The following is a 16002-nucleotide window of genomic DNA, read 5'->3' as shown; positions in this document are numbered from 1 at the left end:
AAACACCTATCCCCCCCCCCACCATTCGTAGACTAATATCCGCCACAGCCAGCAGGCTCGTGTGTTTCACATCTTGATCACATCAAGCTTCCTTTTGTCGAAGCAAGAGATAGCTGGGCGCTAACCGAGCAGCGCTAATTACAGTCCGCACCGAGCAGCGAGAATCTTTCAGCTGGAAATGACCCGGGGCTTTTTGTGTAGTATTTTTAGCCAAGCCCGTCCCCGTGTAGACAGCGAGGTCCGTCTTGGTTCAAGATGCACGTAGGTGGTGATTTAATGAATGTTTGACTCGCGAGATTGAAGAAACCAAATGCAGCGAGTTCTTTTCTGAAAGTGGACATGAAACTCTGGGCTGCTTTATCACAGGGACAACGCGAGAGTCCCGCAGTGATGTCGCGGCTCTCGCGTGTCTCTCCCGGTGTCTCTTTTCTTCCCCGTACATCCTTCACACACACCGGAGAACACTACACACTCCTCGGCGTGTACGACGAGTGGTGGGAGTGTAATAAACTGCAGCCCAGAGTACGACAGGTGTCAGCGTGTCCTCTTCGTCAGCCGTAAAAGTGAATTCAAGAAGAGGAATTTTTACTGTGCTCGCCTCCTGCTCCACAACGCTTTCTCTTGGAGCCGTTGTCAGGACGAGAATAGCGCGCGTGTGTGCGCGTGTGTGCGCTCGTCTTTGTGTGAATATCTAACAGTGTGTGTTTCTTCTCCTTCTTGTGTGTATCGACGTGAGCAATGCGGGAAGATCCGACTCGCACATGGAGATGACATTTTATTTTTGGACAAATGAGGATTTTCAGTCCGTTTCTGAAACGCAAAGATGATCGAAAAGGTCATACTCTACCTTCTGTCTGACCCATGACCTTTGCCATTTCCTCGCCGTAATTTCTCTCAATTTGGTCATATACCATTTCCCACCCGTGAGCTAGCTCTCCTAACATCCACCATCCGGGGAAGGGTAGTGCAGGCTAGCACATGCTTCCTCCGAGACACCAGTAGAGCGCTGCAGGAACGAGTCCTACAACCCGGAAACGAGTTAGCGTCTCTGCACTTCCGGTTCCATCGCCCCGAAGTCGATGGGGTTCTTTGAATGGGTTTCTGAAATAAGGTCTTTGGTTAATTACAAGCTCATGATATTTTCCCGTTTTATTCTACGACATGAAATACATCAGTGATATCCCACTCGAGATTTTGTTAATCTTATACGTGTGTCGAAAAAGGCGCTCGCTCACGAGGCTGAATGGGACTACAGAGGTTGACGGGGACATTAAACGTCATCAAGAAACCTCATTTACTACAGCCTCGTTGTATTTATACATGCGCTCCTCCAAAATAATGCAACATAGCTACTGTAATGCAAAGACAGGTATTGTGTACGCTCCTAACTTAGATGATTTATTTATTTATTTATTTATTATAAATGGCATCCCTTTATTGTATACTTTATGGAGTTACAGACACTTCCCACTTAAATTTTTGTGCCTGTTCTTGGGTTTTATAATATTTATATAACCAGCGACAGTTATTGAGCGGCCATGATGAGCCGGGGGGGGGGGGGTTTTGTGGGGTGGTACTTTTAATTTTGTTTTCCTTTGTTTGTTTTTTTTTTCCTTCTTCTCAATGAAATATTTGGGAACGGGAAGGGAGGAGAGAAGAGAAAAGGTAAATGAATCACATGAAAATGAATCGCATGTAAATGACTCACATGAATATGAATCACATGAATATGAATCACATGAAAATGAATCACATGAAAATGAATAAATAAATTAAAGCAAAATAATGCAACATGGACACATTCCCAAAAAAAGTTTGGGGCGGATTCCTCCACAAAAAGAGCACAGTGGATCCTTATCACGGAACATGTATTTATTTTTTTAAAATAAAGTTTGAGAGTGTTGTCGGAAGCGTAGCGGTGGTGACGTTGAAGTCATGCGACCGCGGTGCTGTCCGGTTATAGACTTTAGCTTTCCACTTCTGCCGATTGTATTTAGGCTTCAAAATGAATGAAAGTTGTGAAGATTATCTTGATGAACAAAAACGTGTAAGAATCATAAACGTTTTGTTGGTCACAGAGATTATCCTCTGCAATAAACCAAAAGCCAGTGGAAGAATCCTGCGGGCGTTTTGTCGAGGGAACCAGGGTGATGCTGACTTCTTGGTTGATCTACAAGATTACGTCCTCCCTGTAGCACTCGATACTTTTCGAGCTGCACTTCAACTGAAGAAAGCGCTATCCGCCCTCTTCCGCATACACGTGCTAGAGTCGCTCTGATTGACAGGCGACAGACTGATACAGTCACGAGATGGCCGTGGCATCTTTTGGTATCCGTGCTCGCAGTCTCATTGCAGCCATTTTCATTTGTTTTGACGACATACAGTAAAATCTTCTCTCCTGCGAGCCACGGTGTTGCACAAAGTAGTCCAACATGAAATGAAAACACTCGATGCAGATAACAGCTGCGCCATCGCGGAACTTTCCGCAGTTCTTTAGTAAATACACGTTAAATCAACGCACAATTGCTATGTGTTGCCTTTGTGCGTCACTGCGCTCCTTAAATGTTCACGTCGCCACCAGCCATAGCCACGATAACAAGTTACTACGCCGAATTTTTTTATTTTTTTATTTTTTTTTTTTTTGGATCGCGCGAGTAAAATTCGCCTGCGGAGACGATTCCACCTCTGGGTATTCCGCTAAAGCTAGCGGCGTCGCTTTATGTGCGTTTAATGTCATCCGCCATCGACTGGGAAACGGCGTATACTTCCCATTAGTGAAAAAAAAAAAAAACCCTGTTCCGTTTGAGACGATACTACCCTTGTAAAATTCATACACTAGACGGTAGAGAACATGTCATTTGGGTCAGAACTTAAGTTTTTCAGAAGGTGTATTTAAAAAAACAAAAACAAAAAAAACAATCAGTGTGAATGTAAAGAAAAACACAGATTAGGAAAGTGTGTGTTATGGAGGACTAGACCTGAACGGCGTTTGCCTTGTTGCAGGTGTAACGAGTATAAGATTCACCTAAGTTAACTTAACTACAGTTAATGCCATTGTTGTTGTTGTTGTTGTTGTTCTTGCATCTAAATCTGCATTTTCAGTTGAAAACTGAAACTTGAAAACTGAGTTGAAACTAGCGTCGGTTAAAAATAAAACGGCGTTTAAGTTACTGAAGGTACCATTTCTAAACACGGGAATGGTCAGAGTACGCGCGGTAGAGATGGCAACGGTCTGACGCACAGAATAATCATCGAGCTAATGAATGAAAATAACGGTGGCTCGGATATCAGGAAAAAAATAATAATACCGAACCGAATATCGGATCCGGTAACAGACGGCAAAGATCGGAATCGGGTTTGGAAAAGAAACGCATCGATTGAACTGGAAACGTTAACGGTACTACGTAAAGACACGTTCTATAAGGAGGTGTTTCTCACTTCTTTTGATCAAATAAAAAGTGTCGTCACGTCATGTGAGATAGCAGGAGAGCGTGTCTGTGTCCGTATGTGGACTGTGTGCTCATGCTGTTTCTTCACTCGCAGGTTTGGGTTTAATTACCGAGAAGCAGCCACTGTAGACCGAGAGAGCGTGGAGGGAGTGGGGCGACGGTGAAGGATGCATTAAGCAATTAAAACCAGGGAGGACAAGAACGAAGCGATGCTGCGCTTTTATTTATTTTTTTTCTTTCCAGTAATTGCCCGGTGATCACAAAGGAGGCGAGTGGAGGAAGAGTGAAAGCAATATGCTGTACATCAGCATTTTATACCGACGGTCTTTAATACGCACGTGATCATCCTTTATCGCTCACGCGCAAATTCTTCAATAACCACCACCCCCCCACCCCCTCCCCCGTCCGTTCACGGCACCACCCGGACACTGCTCTGATTAAAAGCGCAGATCTTTGCATCAGCACGTAATGCAGTATATTATACGTCTCCCGCATACATGCAGCACACACTCAGCCTTGTCTAATTGTACGTGCTTCGATATTTGATGAACATCACGGGAGTTAGCAGCTCGTGACGTCGGCGAGGTGAGAATGCGGGGATTATGTTAACAGCGCTCACACTATGGCTCATCTATGATTTATCCGCTGGTCTCCGCCGCCACACCGGCCGCCCACGTTAAAGCATTTGTCTCGCCTGTTTTGCGGCAGATAAGAGAGTGGAAATTCTCAAACGCAACACGAGACGGCACGGAGACGTGCGAGACGCAGAGAAAAGACCAGAAGCGAGAGGTGCAACCTTTTGTTTGTCGGCGGCGAGGCACCGGAGGAGGGCTGAGGAGCGGCGATGAATGCTAATGTATGCGGTGCACAGGGCTTTCGGTCACTGATTAGCAGCAGGCAGGGCGGAGGGAAGGAGCGAGGGACGGAGAGACGCGGAAAGGAACGTAGGACGACCCGGACAGCCACCTCATTTCAATATGTTAATACGTTGCAGTATGTGGTGGGAGAAGGTGCTAGAATGTCAGGGAGATAATCAAGAACCCAGACACTTGCAAACGCTCATGGAGGTGGGACGCCCGATATCGGACTGATTGGCCCGGTTCAAGCCGTCATTCTGCTGATAAACAGTGAATCATTTCGTTCTAGAGTACCTTAATCCCCCTGTTTGTTTGTTGTTGTTGTTGTTTTTATATACATGTGGCTAAAAAAAAAAAAATGTGATGAGTTTCTATAAATTTAATGCTCTCACAGACTTGAAACTCACTGTTTCAGCTCCCTTCACATTTACAGCACGATGTAAATAATTTACACACCGTGAATGCGCATATAATACATAAATACACATCATAAATGTCTGCCCAAGCGAAATTATGCTCGAAAGAGCCTCTCGAAGCAAAAATATACGCACTTGCAAATCTACGGCTGCCATCCCAGGTCGCCCTGTAAACGTACCGCGAGCAATCGATCGAAGTCCTTGCCGATACAGCGCAGTCTCTTACGCATTTGGAAACGTCGAGTTTAGACATTAAGACAAAATAAACGTCTGGAACTAATGAAGGGACGTGTTCCTGATTTGAAGTACAGTAGCCAACCCTGACCCCAAGAGATCCGTGCGTTCGGACACGTCTCCCCCTTCCCCGCTGCTTAAACGTGATTAAAACAAACAAAACGTCGCCTTATTCGATTACGCCAAAGGACACGAGTCCTCAGCGCCGATGATCTTTTTTTTTTTTTTTCTTTTTTTTTTTTCTTCTTGATCCGCTTTAATGAGACGCTGCTCGGAATTAACATCGCGTCGGCTAATTTGATTTAGCGCTGCCCCTAGAAATGCCAGACTCTCCCGGTCGGTCTGTAGATGGCCGTGTTCCAGCTTGGCTAAGAGACTCTCAGCAGTTTAAACAAGATCGAGTCGGTTATGCCTTTTAATCATCGCAGGTATCTAAAGGTATCCGGGTTCTTCGCCAGTCGAATCGCAGTCTGGACTAGAATTCACGGAGTACCTCGCTTGTTGCGCACGCACGTGCTACCGACGGTTAGGCTCGGGACGATCGACGATCGTATCGAGAGTCACAAACCGAGTCTAACTATCGCGGCGGCTCTCGAGCCGTACGGCGAAAATGTCCGACGTATAAACGTGGTGTCTGCAGCTTTAAATTGAACAGAAATAAATTGTACTGTATCTCGGCTTATTTCGTAGTTCCTCTCCGGAGCTGTCTGACTTCGGAGCAGAAGCCGCGAATACCTTCGCTCGCAAAATATCAACGAGGGTTTAAATTAAAGACGTGAAACAACGTGGTGTTTATCAGGGTTACGTGCGTAGTTTCTAGAATTTAAAATGAGGTCCCGACTTCAGTTTTGCAAGCATTCCTGACTTTGTTCATATTGAATTAACCCCCAAAAAACAATGGACTAGCTACTAACAGCTACAGCTGACTCGTAATGTTTACATATTTGTGATGTACCATTTGTGCACTAGGTGGCAGTGTCACATTTTAACACAGTGCCAGGAGGACTAGGTGCTGATGTCCCCCTCTGTAGACTCAGTCCAATTGACTGCTAGCTCATTAATGTAGATGGTGAACAGTGCTGGACTCTGGTTTCTTGAAGTCTTTACCTCCATACACTCTATCGATTAGGGTGTGTAGAGTCGAAGTAAATGTGGTCAGTTGTACAAGGCTCAAGATTCTGGTCTTTAAAATGCTCCTACATACCCCAGGTTACTTATCACACACACTCTTATGGATTGGTGTTATTATCCCTCGAGTCCAGATATCAGACCGAGCTACGGGTGAGCTCGGATAACTAACGCAGCACTTTCTACAGCTCAGGTGTTTTACGTTCGAGCACTTTCCCTCGTCCTACCAGGCCCGCGAAACGAATTTTTTTTTGGATTTCATTTCTTGGCTCTGCTGTTCCAGGGGAACATTACAAAGGTCAAACCGGAGAACGCTTTAGGGTCAGAGCTCCTCCCCACACCGGTAATGTAAGCTCTGCTATGTGCATTTCAGTGGGTTCTTGGTCTGGCGTTTGTCATGGTGATTTCTGTAAAAGCCCCGTGCTAGCCTGAGATGCCACAAAAGACGCATGAGTGTTGTCCTGTCCTCTCACCCCGACGTTTTGTTGTTTTTTTTCATTACCCAGGATTGAAAGTTATATCGGGATCGAAATAAGAAATCCATTTATGGTGGCCTCGGCAGCCTCGTCCGTCAGAATCGCTGGAGCCAGAGCCCTTTAAGAGCTGTTCCTAGCATAGCCCTGCCTCAAACCCATTGTAAATACCCGCCAGACGGCCCACAGATCCCCCCACTCCTGCAACCGAGAGTCATATTTGTGATCTTAAAATGCTTAAATTAGGTTTTAGAAGGTGTTGGAGATCTGTTTCCGTCATGGGTGAGAACAATCTGGAAGCCGTGCAAATCAGTTTATATTATTATTCAGAGTTCTAAGGGGTGAGGTCATGTGAATGCACCACAGCATTATGACCATTTTCCTTTATTAATATTATGAAATAATGAATATGAGCTCAAAATGCAGATTTTTATTATTATTATTTTCCAGACTGGGTGAACGGTGTAGGAATTACAGCACTTTTATTTATTTATTTATTTATTTATTTAAAAAAAATATGTGGTCTCCTCCTTTTTAATGGACCAGAAGTAATTTAGACAGTTGGCTGCTTAGCTGTTCCAAGGCCAGATGTCTGTTATTCCCTCATTATTTTACTTAGAACTAAGCGGATATGCGATCTAGAGTTGATTTCAAGTGTGATTGCCATTTGCATATGGAATCTGTTACCGTTAACTCAAAATGGACTCCAAAGAGCTCTCACTGTCCGTGAAGCAAGCCATCATTAGGCTAATAAAATCAAAACAAGCCCATCAGAGAGATCCCAGAAACATTAGGTGTGGCCAAATCACCTATTTTGGTACATTCTTCAAAAGAAAGGATGCTCCGGTGAGCTCAGGGACGTCAAAATATCCCAGAAAACCCATGGGAAACAATTGTGGCGAAAGACTGAAGAATTATTTCCCTGAGGGGAAAAAAAAAACAAAAAAACCTTTACAACAGTTGGCCAGATCAAGAACACCCTCCAAGACGTACCTGTGTAGGGTTTACAACAAGATGTAAGTGATTGGTAAGCCTCAAAAACAGGAAGAGCAGATTAGAGTTTGCCAAAAAAAAAAGCATCTAAAAGCTCACACAGTTCTTGGACAACAGATCGACTTGTACCGGAATGATCAGAGTAGAAGAGTCTGGAGAAGGGAAGGAACTGACAGCACCTCATCTGATGCCACGGGCATGTACGGCTGCCGATGGAACGTGTCCCCTCCCCTCGTATTTATCGATGATGTGACTGCCGACAATAGCAGCAGGATGAATTCTGACGTGTATCGACCCTATATTATCTGCTCAGATTCAACCAAACCCATCGCACGGCTCTACACACTCCGGATGGACAATGACCCGAAAGCCTTCCAAGGTTTTATGGAGTGGAAAGTTCTGCATTGGTCAAGCCAGTCACCTGACCTGAGTCAAATTAAGCTGCATTTCACATGCTGAAGGGAAGCCTGGCTGAGCATCGCTAGAGAGAGGAAAAAAACTCTAACCCCAGCGTCCGGTGATGCCCATGGGTTCCAGACTTCAGGCAGTCGTTGACTGTGAAGGATTTGCAACTTTTGAACGGTTTTAAAAATGACAATTTAGTTGATGACGAAAAGTATTTGTACAAACGAACTGCTCACGTCTTGTGAGTATTTATCCCACGTTTCATTTCTGAAAGGAGTAAACTGTCGTCTCCTAGCACGCCAAGCCTTAATGAGCTCACGACGGAGCTTCTGCAAATGGCCACGGAGGGAGAAAATGGCCGACCGCAGCAACGGACATAACCTTCCTGAGCCCCCTCCCCCCCCCCCTTTTTTTTTTTTTTGCGTCCTCCCTCTCTTGCACATGACAGCAGCCCGAGATGGATTTCCCAGCCACATGAATGAATTCATAAATGTATTTCCCCTGGATTTATTGCAGCCCAATCGCAAAATGATGAACAGACTCGAGACCCTTCGGCCCGCCGATCCTCACGAGGGAAAAAAGAGAGCGTAAGAGAAGAGAGACAGAGAGCGCTGTGGATGGAGGGAAGGGGGGAGTAGTGACAGAGATAGAGCCCTCCTCTATATCCCCACCACCACCTGTGTGACAGGGCAGTATAGCGCAGTCTGCCAAGCGATGCGCTCATTCCTCTGAGCCCTGCCACCAGGGAGTACTGGGCCTCAGCTATAAACTTAATGAAGTTTGACTGAACTCATCAGCTTTTCGAGCCACAGTCCCCAAGACTAGGAAAGCAGATGCAAAGGGGTGAAATGCAGAAATTTCCAGGGCTCACATAGAGGTCATTACTTCTCTCCACAAGCTCTCAGGTGGATTTAGAAGGATGGGGACCTATAATTAAAAAAAAAAAAAAAAAAGGAGATGTCTAATTGTAAGTAATTTTGGCATTAGCGATCTAGAGAAGAGGTCAATGTCCAGACTTAGACGTCATGTCGTGTTTAGCATGCGATCTCCGACATCTTTCTTTCTTCCATTTTCGCAAACGCATGGCGTTCTCTCTTTCGAATTGTATCTCAGTCGTGTACTTCCCTCACCTTTCTCTCCCCCCTTTACTTTAGTCCATTTTCTCGTGGTGCGTGGATCTTGCCATGCACTTCACGTCGGAGTCGGTGTGTGTTGCCATGGTGGTTGCTAGGGATTTATCCGGGAGTGACGTGAAAAGTCCGAATATTAAAGGTGTCCTTCTGATGAGGCGAGGTTGTTTTGAAGCTGCTCGGAATGAGCAATCGCCTCGCTGCCATTTTTTATTTATTTATTTATTTATTTATTTATTTCTCTACCCCCGACCCCCCTCCCACCCCCCTTCTTTTTTCCCCACCGCACCTTTCATTATCACGTCCGCCGTTCTGGGAATATCAGTATTGCTTTTCTGTTTTCTCCGTCGCTAGCGAGCACAGCGGTCGTCGTATTACCCGCGCTTCTGTCTCGGCTGTCTTTCCGAAATCCACGTTTCCGACACGCGTTCCTCACCTTAACCGGAGTGCTGTGCTGCAGGCTCACCTCCTGATTGCGTATTGTTCGAACGTCCTTGAGACCGAAGCAGGGCGACTGGTGCTACGGCTGCCGTCGTGAGCAGGGCAAGAAGCAATCAGTATTACCCAACTGTTCTCCGAAGATGTTAATGTAGGGCCGCGAGCGCGGCGTAGGGACCAGGTGGCCTCTGCGCTTGTGTTAATGGACTTTTAACTCTCAGGGCTCACAATGAAGGAATTCTGATTAATAAAAATTGTACAAATTTATATACATATATAATATATAATCGCGCGCTTGGAACCGAAGGAGTTGCAAAACATAGAAGGTTTTCATGTTCATACAAATCAAATGAAAGATTTTTTAAAAAGTGTCTCAATGAGGTCTGATCTAAAAACAAACGCTTGTCCATTTATCCAAACTTAAAATACTTAACGCCGTCAGGCTGATCCGGTCGCGCTTCCTGATTACTCACGGCCTAGGACGTGAAGGATGATCTATTTCCTCTCCCATGAAACAAGCCGTATCTAATCGCACACGCCTATACTGCTGGAGACTTTGGGCTCCGTTTATCACACTTTATTCCTAAACCCCATGCAGTGGGAACAGATTGACGCTGATTCCAGTTGCTTTGTCCTGCAGTTGAAGAACGTTGTTCTTCAAAGCGTTTTCCTGACTTACTTTGTTGCTCTTTAGGTGTCCGGCGATCAAACCGCAGCGAGAGGACTAGAACTCTTGAAGAGTGAGGTAGCACACCACACACACACACACACACACACACACACACACACACACACACACACACACACTTAGTTTTCTGACACGAAGCTAGTCCACCTCGAGTCTAGGGGTGGCTTGAACGAAACTCAGGTGCTATATGCTTTCAGGGCTGATCATCAGATGATATCTTTGACTAAAGTTTGCAAGTTCACTTCCTGTTTCAAGTTTCACAATCAGTGGAATAGACGATGCCTTTTAGATGCATGGAAATATCATTATTATCTAACCAAATTTCAGTAAAGGCATAATGTTATAAAGCAACTCCAGTGTTCGAGCCAAACGTGAAAGCACCCTAAGCTAATACGCGCCAGTTAGTATTGCATAGACGATTCAGTCCAAATTACTCTCTCAAATGGGCTTTCTGTCTGTCGGTGTTAAATTCATGACTAAATAGTACGTGATCGTTTAAACCAGGGTGTCAAGATTCCGAATCAAATCAAATTCAGGTTCTGGAGAGCACCCACTGTATAGTGTTCTAGAGAGTTCTCCAGAATTACAGGCACCAGTTAGAAATAATTAGAAAATAAACGCATCCACGAGTGATATTTTGATCGGAATATATGTTCAGGGTGATCTTGTCGAAAGATCGGTTTAAGTAATAACCTCGTGGGAGAGGCAACCAGGGGTTGGGCTAGAAGAGTAAATGGACCACCGTCTACAAAACGACCGAAAGTCGTTTATAGATTTCCGAAAGATTTATAAATGGCTAAAAAAAAATAATAAAAAAAATCAACGGAGCAGACCTCGCGTGGAAGGGGGAACTGTTCCACAGTTTGGGACCAACCACAGAAAAGACACTCATAAGATAGGGAGAATGGATAGATAGATGGATGGATTGATGAATGGATGGGTATATGGACAAATGAATGGATGGACAGATGGATGGATGGATTGATAGATTGATGGATGAATGGATGGATGGATAGATGGACGAATGGATGGATGGACAGATGAATGGATGGATGGATAGATAGATTGATGGATAGATGGATGGATGAGTGGATAGATAGATGGATGGATAGACGGTTGGATAGATGGTTGGATAGATGAGTGGATGGATGGATGAGTGGATAGATAGATGGTTGGATAGACTGTTGGATAGATGGTTGGAGATATGGATGAGTGGATGGGTGGATGGATGGATGGATAGATGGATGAATGGATGGATAGATAGATAGAAGGATGGATAGATGGATGTATGGTTGGATAGAAGTATAAAGGATGGATAGATGGATGTATGGTTGGATAGAAGTATAAAGGATGGATGTATGGTTGGATAGAAGTATAAAGGATGGATGTATGGTTGGATAGAAGTATAAAGGATGGATAGATGGATGTATGGTTGGATAGAAGTATAAAGGATGGATAGATGGATGTATGGTTGGGTAGATGTATAGAAGGATGGATAGATGGACGTATGGTTGGATAGAAGTATAAAGGATGGATAGATGGATGTATGGTTGGATAGAAGTATAAAGGATGGATAGATGGATGTATGGTTGGATAGAAGTATAAAGGATGGATAGATGGATGTATGGTTGGATAGAAGTATAAAGGATGGATAGATGGATGTATGGTTGGATAGAAGTATAAAGGATGGATAGATGGATGTATGGTTGGATAGAAGTATAAAGGATGGATAGATGGATGTATGGTTGGGTAGATGTATAGAAGGATGGATAGATGGATGTATGGTTGGATAGAAGTATAAAGGATGGATAGATGGATGAATGGTTGGGTGGATGTATAGAAGGATGGATAGATGGACGTATGGTTGGATAGAAGTATAAAGGATGGATAGATGGATGTATGGTTGGATAGAAGTATAAAGGATGGATAGATGGACGTATGGTTGGATAGAAGTATAAAGGATGGATAGATGGACGTATGGTTGGGTGGATGTATAGAAGGATGGATAGATGGACGTATGGTTGGATAGAAGTATAAAGGATGGATAGATGGATGTATGGTTGGATAGAAGTATAAAGGATGGATAGATGGACGTATGGTTGGATAGAAGTATAAAGGATGGATAGATGGATGTATGGTTGGATAGAAGTATAAAGGATGGATAGATGGATGTATGGTTGGATAGAAGTATAAAGGATGGATAGATGGATGTATGGTTGGATAGAAGTATAAAGGATGGATAGATGGATGTATGGTTGGATAGAAGTATAAAGGATGGATAGATGGATGTATGGTTGGATAGAAGTATAAAGGATGGATAGATGGATGTATGGTTGGATAGAAGTATAAAGGATGGATAGATGGATGTATGGTTGGGTAGATGTATAGAAGGATGGATAGATGGATGTATGGTTGGATAGAAGTATAAAGGATGGATAGATGGATGTATGGTTGGGTAGATGTATAGAAGGATGGATAGATGGATGTATGGTTGGATAGAAGTATAAAGGATGGATAGATGGATGTATGGTTGGATAGAAGTATAAAGGATGGATAGATGGATGTATGGTTGGATAGAAGTATAAAGGATGGATAGATGGATGTATGGTTGGATAGAAGTATAAAGGATGGATAGATGGATGTATGGTTGGATAGAAGTATAGAAGGATGGATAGATGGATGTATGGTTGGATAGAAGTATAAAGGATGGATAGATGGATGTATGGTTGGATAGAAGTATAGAAGGATGGATAGATGGATGTATGGTTGGATAGAAGTATAGATGGATGTATAGATGGATGTATGGTTGGATAGAAGTATAGCTGGATGGATAGATGGTAGTAATAAAAGTGCATAAATACTGTGCAGTAATAAAGTGCATAACTAACTCCTACAGCGTGACAGAATAAATGTTCAATGAAGTGTCAATAATCAACCCTTAAAACCCACAAATACACCAATCAGTAGTTCTGTAGCACTAATGAGGTGATGATAATCACGTTTAGTGTTACAGGCCCAGAGAGAGAAAACGTCCTGTCCTGTCCTGTACATCTCCCTCCATCACATCACACACACGCACACACACACACACACACACACACCATGGTCAATAACTGATCAATAACTAGAGCTGGCTACTTAATTGCTCTTTGCTTGGCAATTGTGCAGGTGCTCACTAGTACACGACCACATGACTTTTTTTTTTCTCTCTCTCTCTCTTTTCTTCTCTTTCACTCATCTCTCTGGTTTTCTCTCTGTCTTTCCTTTGCTTCGTTTCTCGACATTTTTGGCACGGGGGGAACAAACGTGCAGTTGACGCATCGTGACGCGAGCATCCAGAAGCTCCAGCGAGACCTGCTCCTGTCTCATCAGGCCCGCGATTCCCAGAGCGCTCAGGTAAATCCGCTCTACTAATAACCAAACACATCCTACTCTCTCTCTTTTCCTCCATCATCATTCTCCGTTTCACTCGTACGAAAAAAAAAACAAAAAACAACCCCAAACAGAATCTTCTCTTCCTCCTCTCGCGTGTGTGTGCGTGATCGTGTCCGACCCAGCTCGAGCACAATGCCATTTTGCGTCCTACTGTATTGATTGCGCCTGTTGTAAATTGCATGCATAAATGAATGCGTGAGGGGGCATTTATATCGTGCAATTATGCTCTGAAGTGCCAGGACAAACATAAGGATCCACGTAAGCGGCGCATCATTCGCTCGGGCTCAATCGGGCGTTCGTAAACGTCCGAAATTTGTGTTGATTACAGCCGCGGCTGTGTTTGCATTTCATTTCCACATCGGGGTGATGGTGTGATGGCGACCCTCCATCACGATTCAAATGCAGTATTGATCAGGGAGCGGCCGGGGAGTTCCAATCAAAACCGCGCCGAGCGCTTTGCATCCGTTTCACCATTCGCTTTTAAGTCTGAACCAAAAAAAAAAAAACCACACACACAAAAGAAATATTCTCACTTTTCTCTATAAAGAAATCCCTTTCTCGTTTCTTTCGTTCACCACGAGACGAGACGTTTTGCTTCTCTTTCCGTGTTTTTTTTTTTTTTTCCTTTTCTTCTTCTACTTGTAGTGTGCTAATGTCACGATTTAAATGAAGTATTGATCAGTTTAGGAGGGGAGAATGGAGCGAGCGAGCGAGCGATTGTAAGGCAAAGAAAGAAAGAGCCGGGTTATCGGCTTGCATCACACACCGAAAGCCAGAGCGTAGGGATGAGACTGGGCTTTTTTTTTTCTTTCTTCCTTTTTTTTTTTAAATTTTTTTTTTTTTTTTTAAGGATTAACCGACGAAAGAAAGATCCGTCTTCCCCTCACATTTTTTGAATTCTCGAATCCTTCAGGTATTTGAGAGGGATGCCAAAAAAGTGGAGCCTGGGAAAGAGACGGCGCGTTCGCCGCGCTCGTCCTCGGAAGAGCGCGGTCGGTGCTGGAGAAGGTGAAGGAGGCGTGCTCGAGTTAGGTGGTGGAGGTGAATTTGGTGGATTACTCCCAGGCCTCTAATGAACGCGGCTGATTAATTGATCTTTGGGATTTGTCCCGGGGCCTCAGTTTTTGCATTTTGTCTTGGAGCAAAAAGAGCAATCTGCCGTCATGCTGGACTGGACTGGTACCATGGGGTCTGTGTACACCTTCCTTCCTTCCTTCCTTCCTTCTTCTCTCAGTGATGTCCTCCTCCCTTCTCTTCTCCTCCCTCTCTCTCTCTCTCTCTCTCTCTCTCTCTCTCGTGACAATAACGTGTTAATTGCAAGATTAATTATTTATTTAGCGATGCGATGCTGTGGGCCTTTACTAAACTTTCCTGATCCGAATGATGACTTTTTCACTGCGGATTTTGAACGGCTTTTCAGAGTATCCAATTTTCCCTAATATCCGATTCCTCATTTCCTGACTGCGTTTATAGTCTTGTTGCAACCCACAGAAAAGCGTTTCCTTTTATTTTATTTTTTTTATTTTTTTTTTTTAAAAAAAACGTCTCGATGTAAACGACGCATGCAAAACGGCCCGGTTTCACATCAGGTTAAGAAGGATTGATTTTTGTTTGGTTATTCAGCGAGAAGATTTCAGTCAGAGGGAAAAAAAAAAACGTGACGTTAGGGATGAGGCACAGAGGAAGGATCGGTGTGTGTGTGTTTTTTTTTTTGTTGTGTTTTTTTTTTTTTTTTTGCGTTAGGATAACATCCATGGAGGGTTTCGGAAGAGGCGAGGCTCTTTGTAGTGGATTGATTTTTCTCTTCCTCTGCGCCCTGCCTCCTTTTACCGTTCAATAGCTGGACGTCCAGGAGCAGAGGCTGTGGGAGCTGCAGAGGGAGCTGCAGGAGAAGCAGCAGGAGCTGTGGAGAGGACACGACCGCCTCCAGCAGCTCAGCACCGAGCTCCAGAGCACGACGAGGAACGCTCAAGAGCTGCAGGGTCAGGTAAGACTATCACGACCAGGCCCAGGCTGCTCAGGCCTTCTCCATCTCTCTCTCTCCATCTCTCTCTCTCTCTCTCTCTCTCTCTCTCTCTCCGCTTTTCTTTTATAAACAGAAATCTGCGCGTGCAATCATGCGCGTCTTTATTATTGACGTGTTCCTTAAATAGCGTTATTTTATTTTTTTTCCCACTTTTACGAGCTCTCACCTTGTCATGCTTTCACTGTAATTGCAGTCATCATTGTTACGATCAATATGGAGATGACGCGCTCAGCGTGTCTGTGTCACCGAGGTCTGGGCCCAGTACTCTGCTTATTATTTTCGAGCGACGTGAGACGTAATGTGACGTGTGCGATATCGTCAGTGCAAACA

General features: G+C 44.2%; 1 protein-coding gene across 12 annotated transcripts in view; it reads left to right on the top strand.

Annotated features, from left to right (window-relative positions):
- The window catches only part of LOC128613895 (centrosome-associated protein CEP250), a 178226-nt gene that overhangs the window by 83883 nt on the left and 78341 nt on the right, over nt 1-16002 (top strand). For 11 of the 12 annotated variants that reach the window (XR_008386954.1, XR_008386956.1, XR_008386955.1 and 8 more), the window contains 3 exons: nt 10218-10268; nt 13524-13607; nt 15487-15633. Coding sequence is in view for 9 of the 12 variants with exons in the window: in XM_053635059.1 (XP_053491034.1) it covers nt 10218-10268; nt 13524-13607; nt 15487-15633 (282 nt within the window). In the remaining 3 variants the exon portion in view is untranslated. The remainder of the gene's footprint in view (nt 1-10217; nt 10269-13523; nt 13608-15486; nt 15634-16002) is intronic. The other variant, XM_053635060.1, reaches the window with a different exon arrangement.

Source organism: Ictalurus furcatus, chromosome 10 (assembly GCF_023375685.1).
Source record: "Ictalurus furcatus strain D&B chromosome 10, Billie_1.0, whole genome shotgun sequence".
Classification (NCBI taxonomy): Eukaryota; Metazoa; Chordata; class Actinopteri; order Siluriformes; family Ictaluridae; genus Ictalurus; species Ictalurus furcatus.
The sequence above is the reverse complement of the archived record's forward strand: the minus strand, read 5'-3'. Positions and strand labels throughout refer to the sequence as shown.